Source organism: Empidonax traillii, unplaced genomic scaffold (assembly GCF_003031625.1).
Source record: "Empidonax traillii isolate 1590-97213 ecotype Southwest subspecies unplaced genomic scaffold, ASM303162v1 scaffold1988:size81830, whole genome shotgun sequence".
Taxonomy (NCBI): Eukaryota; Metazoa; Chordata; class Aves; order Passeriformes; family Tyrannidae; genus Empidonax; species Empidonax traillii.
In genome coordinates, this window is record NW_020957181.1 from 11,218 (window position 1) to 21,376 (window position 10,159).

The 10,159-nt window shown below is 46.1% G+C and overlaps 1 protein-coding gene across 1 annotated transcript in view; it reads left to right on the top strand.

Annotated features, from left to right (window-relative positions):
* The window catches only part of LOC114071381 (arf-GAP with GTPase, ANK repeat and PH domain-containing protein 1-like), a 72,057-nt gene that overhangs the window by 2,748 nt on the left and 59,150 nt on the right, over window positions 1–10,159 (top strand). The window contains exon 2 of the mRNA XM_027909210.1: window positions 2,426–2,633. Coding sequence (XP_027765011.1) covers window positions 2,426–2,633 — 208 coding nt within the window. The remainder of the gene's footprint in view (window positions 1–2,425; window positions 2,634–10,159) is intronic.

The following is a 10,159-nucleotide window of genomic DNA, read 5'->3' on the forward strand; positions in this document are numbered from 1 at the left end:
TTTTTTTTTTTTTTTTCCTTTTCCCCCCTTCTTCCCTCCCTTCCCCCCCCTCCCCCCCCAATATTTAATAGTGCCGGCAGTGGCCGTCTGTTCTCAGGCGTGGTAATTGATACCAAATAAAATGCATTATTTGTATTCAGTCAGGAGGATGAAATTGCATTCAGCGGGCTGAAGCCTGAACTCATTTACAGTTTCCCGAAGCCCGGGCTTTCAGGAGCCCTCTTTTCAATTTGAAGAATACCTTGTCAGGCAAGGGAAGGAGCGGGGAATGGGAGAGCGCGGCGTGCGAGCCCCGGCGCCTTCTGATTGCTCATATTTTAAACCAGGGGAACGTTAAATAACTCCCATCTTCAGAGGGTGGCCTGGGAAGCCATGGGCAGGGACACCTTCCACTAGCCCAGGGTGCTCCAAGCCCCGTCCAGCCTGGCCTTGGACACTTCCAGGGATCCAGGGGCAGCCACAGCTTCTCTGCCAGGGCCTCAGCACCGATGAAGACGTCGATTAGCACTGGTCCCAGTAGGGATGCCCAAGGACATCACTGATCACTGACGTCCTTCAGGGCTCTGAGAAACTGTGTTAGGTGTGAGCAAACCTCCCTGGCTGGTGTGCTCTGCTCTCTCTCCCCGTGATGTTCAGGTATTTTGTGGATTTTCACAAGCAGGTGGAAATCAGTGAGATGCCTTTTGGTGCCCCGTGGCAGACCTTGGTGCCACAGCCAGGTCTCTTCCTCACCAGCCTTGACTCAGCACAGGAATTTTCACATCATTGCTGCAAAGAAGGGGGTTTTGTTGGGGGGGGGGGGGTGTTCTCCTTTTTAATTATCAACATAGGAAACCTTCAGAATCAAGCTGGAGGTCAGTATTTAGGACTAGAAGTAACACCCAGTTGCATCCATGGTCATGCTGGCATCCTCTCCTGCATCACCTCTTCCTTCAGCATCAAGGTGCCAGAGTTTGCATTGGCATGGAGACAGCAAACCCTCCAGGAGGGCCATCTGTGGGTCACCATTTATGGGTCAAACCCTTAAAATCTCCTGTACAAGTACACAGTAAATACATTCCCATGGTTCCCTTTTGGAGTTGAATACCTGAGGGCTGGTTTGAATCTAGTGGATGTAGGGAAAAGAATAAATATCCTTAATAAAAGGATTAATGTTTGATTTGGTCTCTCTTGCCAGGCAATTAGCTACATAATTTATCCCCCACTAATAACTTACAGCACAACTGTGCTTAGGGGGTAATTAGTAAATAAACTTTATTATGAGAGTGGAAAAAAAAAAAAAGCAAATAAGTTGGTTTTTATCAAATAGGCAGCTATGTGGGAATTTAACTGTACAAAAAAAAAAAAAAACCTAAAAGCTGCTTTTTAAATAGTCTGATACTTTGGTAACATATTAATTAAACTTAAGTCAAATGCTGATACTGCACAGTACTTAAGCAAGGTTCTGAAAATGGCTTCACTTTCCATGGTAGCAAACACTTTCCTTAAAGTGTAGCTTTTATGTGAAGTTTTGTAATTAAAATCACAACCAGACCAGTAATTAAACAAAAATCACATTACCAACCTTGGGGGAAAATCCTGGCTTAAGGTTGCTTGAGTATTTACTGTGTGAAAGGACCCAGTTGGAGAAATTTCAAGTACACCCTTAATTTCCTAAATTTGTGTTAAATTTGGCTGTTTGTGTCGTGATTGAAAACAAGAGCTACTCAAAGAGAAGTTAGTTGGTGTGTGACCACCCATTCCATGGGCCAGGGAAGAGACTGTGGTCTCTGCTCATGAGGGGGGGGGTATCATCTACCTTTAATTTTGATTAGGTCAAGTCAACTAACGGGTGGGCGAGGGGAGAAAATGACTCTCATTAAGTCTTAAAATGATTGGATTTGGGGCTACCAGAGCTAATACAGCAGGAAACTGAGCGCACTAAACGTGGGCTTGTTTTCTTTCCCTGGCAGCAGGTAGGAGGTGACCCTTTATCACAGTTCTCACCTGTACCAGGCGCACATTGCTTGCCCACCTTCATTGCCATCACCACCCTTTTTGGTGTGTCTGGTACTAATGACAGGAGGTACATCCGGAGGGTGTGGGGGTACATTCTGTATTAAAATGCCCAGGTGTTACGGGGGTTTAATTTGAGGATCAGGAAGATCTCTGTAAGGAAGAGCAATTGGAAGGAATAAGGAGCTTTCCCGTTGTTTTTGGGTTTTTTTTGTGCGTTCCAGCTGGGCTCCTTCGAAAATCGATGCCGAGTCATGTTGGTGGAGTAGGGCTTGAATCAGCACTTGAGCCACGTTGCTTTCCTGTACCGTTTTGAGAACGTAATGGGTTGTTGTTGGGAGCCTTTGGAAGCCACCGAGCTCGAGAACATAAGCAGACAGCGAGGGGGTCGTACCTTGGGCGGTAGCGATCCTTCGTCTCAATCACGCAGTGGTTTTTAGTTCCCTCTCCTTGTCTTCCCCCCCACCCCGCTGCAGATACGGGCCTGGGAGACTCTGTGTGCTCGAGCCCCAGCATCTCCAGTACGACGAGCCCCAAGCTGGACCCCCCCCCTTCCCCTCACGCCAACAGAAAGAAGCACCGGCGGAAGAAAAGCACAAGCAACTTCAAAGCCGACGGGATCTCGGGCACGGCCGAGGGTAAGTCTGCTCCCTGGGGCAGGGCTCAGCTCCCAGAACGCCGGTGCGAGGGGTGCTTGTTCCCTCAGCCCCACCGTCGGCTCCGATTCCGCCAGGGAATTGTGCTGCCGCGGTGGGGAAATTAAAGACCCGGCTTTTCAACGGCGGAGCTGAATCGCCTCGAGGCATCACAATGGCGAATTCAGCTGCCTTGAAACGTGTTTGGGAAGGGCTTTTTTTTAATAAATAAGAGTCCCCAAGGTAAAGTGGAGCATCATTAGGTGTAAAGGTAAGGAAGAGGCAAACTTGGAAGGTTAACAAGGAAGAAAAATTCGGGTTCACTCCGTAGATCGCGTTAGAACTTGCTGTATTTTTTTTTCAGTATTATTAAGTCTTGTGTTATCACATCTCCTTAGGCACATCCTGAGCTCTAGAATCACCAACACTTCTGATGCCTCTTATTGTCTGAATATTCAGCTGCTCGTGGAAAGCTTGTGTTATTTGAGGATAAAAGGGAAAAGGGGAGAGTTTAAATGTTTGGGTTCTTTTTTTTTTTTTTTTTTTTTTCAGAGCCAGAAAGCAAAAGGCAGAAAGAACTTCCTTTTTTTTCCCTTAGTTTAGCTTACTGTTTCCAACGTGAACACTGCTCTAGCTGTTCAATGCCCTTCTGAAGGGGTAACAATGTGTACAGGAGCCAGGTATGATATAAAACATGCTTGTAGCTTTAGAAAAGAAGAAAAGAGACATGCCAGGATTCAACCAAAAGAGCTCCAGAAAAAAAAAAAAGGATGAACAAGGGTGGTTGGAAGGCTCAGAAACTGGGGAGTCAACACACATAAGGAGAGATGAAAAAGGGAGACAATGGAATAACATTGTGGGAAAAGGGGAGTGTTGAGTAAGAAAAAGATGTGGTTGTAAGCATGGGAGAGTAAAAAACAGCTAATTCAGTATCAAAGAGGGTTGGAACAAGTTCTGAAAAAAAGATGACAATTGCAGACAGCTGAAGAGACATTAAAAATAGATGTGATAATAGTATACAACTGAGAAGGGGCATGATAACTACTACTTAGTCATCCTTATTTTCCATTTATTTAATTTCTCAATTGCACTTCTCTCACATCCGGAATTTATTTCCCCAGCTATCTATACAAATCCTTTTTTAAAAAGCCATCAGCTTTTTTTCACAACAGCCCCTGTTGTGTTCTCTTTCCAGTCATTTAACTATCTTTGCTGTTAGTTTCCCCCTAGTTTATGGCCTGAAGCCAAATTTTAGTTCAACCTTTCATTTTTAATTTGCCTTTTTTTTTTTTTTTTTTAAACAAGCCCTTTTACACCACTTATTTTCATACCTCAATGGCAAGTTACAGAGGGGATTTTTCAGAGCAGTCACCATTGGTCCAAGACTATTTTGTTGAAGTCGATGTGAATCAAGACCAGCTGGATATCAAGAGCCTTTGAAAACCTCTTTCTAAGTAGTTAATAGGTGTATGTATTCTTTCTCCTGGGGAGATTATTTTCACAAGTCGCTGGAGCCTGTGTGGTCCTGGGCTGTAGGGGGGGGTCTGCAGTTGGGAATCTTGTCCCTGATGTCCCTGTTCTGACTGGAGTGGCGAGTACATCCCTCATCCTCCTCTGTTTGCCCTTCCTCTTCTCCCTGTCTTCCAGCATCACTCCATGTTAGTCTGAAATCCTTCTGCCATAACTCGACAAAATGGTCCCCTCTCGTAGGAGTGGGATAAATGTGCTTCCAGAAGGGCTGACAGGCAGCAACTAAGTAAGACACGGGGAGCCTTAAAAGTGGTAGAATCATTTAGGTTGGAAAAGCCCCTCTAACCATTCCCCCAGCACTGCCAAGTCACTAAACTGTGTCCCCAGATGTCACATCTGCAGGTCTTTTAAATCCCTCCAGGGATGGGAACTCCACCGCTTCCCTGGGCGGCCCCTTCCAGTGCCTGACCACCCTTTCCAGGGAGAAATTCCTCCTGATGTCCAACCTGACCCTCCCCTGGCACAGCTTGAGGCCATTTCCTCTCCTCCTGTCCCGCAGTGTTCTGGGCATCTCCTTCAGCACGCAGCTCATCTCAGTGGTCCTTGAGTGCTTAGGGAGGCTGGGCGTCTCACAGAGAGGGATGGTGGCTGTAGATTCCCAGAAAGTAACGCTCCAGCAAGGCTCACAAAGCCTGGGGGGTTGCCCTTTCCAAACCCTGGCACGTGGGCACTCGGCAGCCTTTGTGTTTTCTGGGATTTGTGTTGGCGCGAGCAGGAATCACAGAGCCTTTGGGGTTGGAAAAGCCCTCTGAGATCTTCAAGTCCACTGTTAGCTCAGCCCTGCCAAGGCCACCACAAGCCTAGGAAGGTAAATTTGGTATGTTTGTGGTTGTCCAGACACTGTTCATACCCCTGAGTCAGGTTGGATCTCAGGGAAAGGTTCTTCCCCCAGAGGGTGGTTGGCACTGAACAGGCTCCCCAGGGCAGTGGGCACAGCCCCAAGGCTGCCAGAGCTCAAGGAGTGTTTGGACAACACCCTCAGGGATTGGGTGGGATTGTTGGGTGTCCTAGGCAGTGCCAGGGATTGGACTGGATGGTCCTTGTGTGTCCCTTCCAGCTCAGGATATTCTATGATTTTCACATCTGTCTTGTACTCCAAAGCAGTTTTCAGTTCAGAAGTTCAGCCTTTCCTCAGGAAAAGGAGGAAACTAATTCCCTTAGTTCCCCAGCGTGCAGCTACAAATCTGTCCAGTGACCTAAAAGATTCCCTTTTGGATTTTTTTCTTCCCCCACGCTCGGCCTCGAGCGTAGATTTCAACCCTGGAGGAGGTTTTGAAGAGCGCAAATCCAAATTAAGCAGTCAGAGATGTCTCTGGGAGATGCACGTTTTGCTTTGGTGACTTTGAGATGCAGCAGGTGACTTGGAAATGGTGCTGAAGATGGGCTCTAGGAGATAATCGTGGGAGAACCGTGTCTTCCTTCCTTCTGGAATTGCTGAGCTCGGCGCACAGAGAGGAGGAGGATCCTCCTGCAGCCGCTGTTCTCAGGCAGGTGCAACGGCTCAGAGTTGAGTGGTGGGGGTAATTCTAGATTTTTGTGTTGCCTTCCTCTGGCTCCGGGCGCGTTTCAAGTGTCAGCTTTCAAGCAGGAATTCTGGGTTCCTTCATTTTTGTCTGTACCAAAGCTGAGGTGGTTCAATGAGGTTTAAATCTGGTCCTCGGCAAACTCGAGCATTTTTACTGCACTTTGCAGTCTTTTTTTCCTCCTCCTTGAACGTGCCTGCTTTGATCGTTGACCTCTGCCCAAGTATTCAGATATCACGATGATGGACACTGAGCTCGGGGTGATTCACCAATTCCAAGGACTGATGCTCATCCCTTTTATGCCCTTCCATAAAGGTCATGCTGATTCTTCTTTCTCCACACTATCTGCACATGCACAGCCCTCTCTTTCTGGGATGGACTCTTTCATCTCACTTGGTTTGTCTTTCTGCAGGTTTTCTTAGGCAACGGTCACAGCAACAAAAATACTAAAGCAACTCTGCTGCAGTTGGATGAAAATTAAAATTCAGTTCCTATATTGGAAAATCAGATTCTTGTGGATTTTTTTATTTTTTTTTTTTTCCAGCGCAGTGAAACCCAGGGAGAAGTTTTTTTAGTTCTCTGTACAGAACTTGTCACTGACAAAAGTCCCTCGGTGTTTTTGAGGGTAACAGCAGGAATGCTTACATTAGGCAAGGTGCCAGCAACCAGCAGGGTTTTTTTCCCACCATGCTGCCTAAACTTGCTCGGAGCAGGATTAGACAGTGCTATGTTTCAAAGAGGAATAGCTGCTCAGAGCCTGATCTGTTTTGGTACCCTTGTGCTGCTGCAGTTACTGGAACAGCCAGGGGATAATAGGAGAGATTTTCAGCTTGAAAACAAGCAGAACAATTAAAAAAGCTTTCTTGGACAATGCTCTTCACAGAAAGACCTTTCCCAGTGTTTATTTGTCTTACTCTTACTAGTTCTAAAGCGTCATAGCTAAGCCACTTGTACCTGCCTTCCCTCCACCCATCACTGAGATTTTTAGGAGCTATGGAAAGCCCAAGGTGTGTGTGTCTTTTGATCCAGGTGGGTGGGAACATCCCCTCCTTCCCTCAGGGACAACACAGAACCCCAGGATGGTTTGGGCTGGGAGGGACCTTAAAGCTCATCCAGTCCCACTTCCCTGCCATGGGCAGGGACACCTTCCACCAGCCCAGGTTGCTCCAAGCCCCGTCCAACCTGGCCTTGGACACTTCCAGGGATCCAGGGGCAGCCACAGCTTCTCTGGGCAAACCTGTGCCAGGGCCTGCCCACCCTCACAGGGAGGGATTTCTGTCCTCTCTCAGCACCACGGGCAGAGCATCCCCAGCTCCGTGTTCCCAGGTGACAGAATAGTAAATGTCACCAGCAACTTTCCAAACCCCGTGTTTTCTCTGAAATCCACGTTCTTCTCCATCACTTGTTTCCAAAGGACTTTTGAAGGACCTTTTTTGATTCTTTTTTAGAACGAAGGTGTTTTTCTCTGCCCCTTGTGAAGTACTTGCCTTTCCTGGTGCTTTGCTGCTCTGCAGTCTCTCCCCAACTCCAAGTTTACACTTTTTCAGCTCAGGATGAACCCCAGTTTACTGAGAAAATCTTTTTTTATTATTATTATCATTATTTTCCTGAGGTGAACTGGTAAAGGTTGATTGTCACATATGTATTTTATAAGGCTGAGGCCGTTCAGTCTCAGGGAGCAATGAAGGTGAGCCCTGGTTAAGTGTGAAATTAAAAATATGTTTGTTTGTTTGTTTGTTTTCTGTGGGTGGAAGAACAGAAAATTCTCATTTTAGCCATAAGCAGAAGCATCCCTGCTTTCGTCTGGTTTGTCACTGTGTCCCTTCCAGCCCTCCCAAAACCAGAAGGACGAGGTGAATTAGAAAACGCAGTTAGTCCTGCCTGTAACAGAGAAATTTGGCAATTCTAAATGAATGAATCAGAAGCAGTATAACTGAAATGCAGCACAGGAAAGCCTCTGTGCATTTTCCCTGCAGCCTCTCACCCTCAGCTTTCCTGTGCATCCTGGTGATTTACCTGCTGCCATTGTATCCTGAGGTGATTTAAACACTCCTGGCTCAGTGCGTGGTCTCCTCCACGCAATTTTAACTTACGTTTTCTTTAGGTGCAGTTTGGTCAGTGCTGTGGCCAGACTGAACTAAAAAAAACTCCATTTCTCTCAGTGTGTGTTTTAAAAAAAAAAAAAAAGGTTAATTGGGATTTTTGGAAACACTTGAGGGGGCAAAAGTGTTTGGGGAGAGTAGAGTCTTCCTCTGACAGATGGACTTGACATTGTTAATGTTAATACTTATTTATAATATGCTGAATTAAGCACTGTGATAAAGGAGGGGATTTTTATTTGCTGCTCTCTCTATATATATATTTAATTTTTTTGGCTTTTTATGGTCTGTCAGAAGCCTCCTGACATTGTCAGAGGACAGCATGTTCACAAACCTTTCCAGCACAAAAAGTCCCAGCGTCGTCGCTCCCTTTTCTCCGCAAGGAAGATGCAAAATGTAATATCTTGACCTGCAGCAAGGGCAGAACCACTCAGCTTTTTAAAGAGTTTGTAACCTTTGGAATCGAATCTATTGGGGGTCAGGATCCTTGTGTGGGATTGTGTTGCTTGAAGTTGTGCCCAGAACTGAGCTGCCACCAAAACTTCCTCAAGTCAAAGCTGTTCCCAGTCCTTTGGAGGATAATTAAGTGCATGGCTGTGTGGTGGTACAGGCAGACAGGCGCTGCCCATGTAGGAGCACCACAAAAGGTATCCCTGGTGATCATTTCAGTTATTTTAGCTACTAGTTCTTGTAAATCAGCTGTCAGTAATTACAGCCTGCCATGCAGTGGTGTTGGGGTTGCAGCAGGAACACGAAGTCTGGGGGGGGGAAAACAGTCGTTCCTTTAATTATATCCCTACCCAGTTGTCCTCTCCTTAAACTGGAAAGAGATACCTTAAGCTTTTCCCCTCTAAAAAAAATAAATACAAATATAAAATTAAAACTCCCAAATGCAGGCCCGTGCCAAACAGAAGAGGAGCATATTCCCAATATTTTTGTGCACGTTGGGATGGATGGTGTAGTGAGAACAGGTTTTGTTTCCATTCCTGGTCTCTTTACATGCCTGAATTTGCGGAAAATAAACGTTCTGCAGTTTTAAAAAATATTCGATGTTTCAAGTGAGACTGATACAAAAGCAGCATTTTGACTGGGAGGTTGAATGAAGAAAAGCAGCGTTTATTTGGAGCTGGAGGGCTGACAGGATAAGCAGAATACTTGGGGTTGAGGGTTTTTAAATAGGTTTCTGATTTATTTAGGGTTACCGCAGAATTCTCTTCATATGGATTTGGTCGTGTCATTCTTGTAGTCCTGCTGTGCATGAAACACATTTTGCTGAATTTCATGCTGGACACAAAAAACCCCTTAACTTACTAAACCTGGAGTTTAACGAGCTTCCTTTTAGAGAGATTTTGGGAGCGTGGTTTGATAAGTACACCCTGATTTTGTGGATTGTCTTGGAAGAGTTATAAGCCATCCCTGATCAAGCTGTAGCTGTTTTGTAGGTAAAAATGTCTTTAAAAAAAAAAAAAAAAAAAAGACAAACAAACCACATGTTAGGGTTTAGTCGGCATTACAAATGAGCGAAATACCTTGCTGTACTTTTTTCTGTCTGCAAAAGAACTTAAAAAACTCCAACCCACAATATGTGCCTGTATTTGTTGTCTGTAAAACCAGGTGCTTGTTTGAGGGGAGGTTATCACCTATCCCCTATCAAAACACTCCTTGGCTGTAATTCCACTGATCATCTGTGGCTCCATTCGCTGCCTCGCAGGAGACTCAGTCCTGGCCGATGGCTGTGAGAAACAGGAGGGCAGAAATTAATAAAATGCAGCCCAGAATCTTCAGAGCCTGACTTTCAACCAAGGCATAAAGGTCACTGGTTGGGAATCCTTCAGCCTCGGCCGGCACAGCCTGCCCGACATGAAAGGGCTGGGGGCTGAAAGACACTTTATGTTGATGCTGAGGAGTGAAAGACAAGGGAGGTGAAGCTCATCTATTGTTTTAACCTACTTCATTGCAGGCTAAACAAGTTGAAAGATCCCTTCTTCCCTTTAAAAGCTCTCTTAGCTCAGGGTCGGAAGAGGCTGCGGGTCCCGCCTACCCAGTTGAAAGGAAAAGTGTCGCAGTGGTGGTCAGCGGGAAGGGGGCTCTGGGAAGGAACAGTCCCAGGATTGTACGCTCTGGCACATCTGGAGAGCGACAGGGAGAGAACACTCCTATTTTTTTTTCTGCGTTTCCCTAAAAATTAGCCCCGCTCTCAGGACACTGAGCTCTGTGACCGCAGAGGGGACGCTGTGCGTCCTCAGTGCCAGTGCTGTGCTGGGATTTGGCCTCGTTTTTTGGAGGAGAGAGAGGTTTTAAGTAGCTTTGTAATTGAATGGAAACAAGTGACACCTTAAACATTTCACTGGCTTCGGGTGATGAGTGTCCTTTGCAG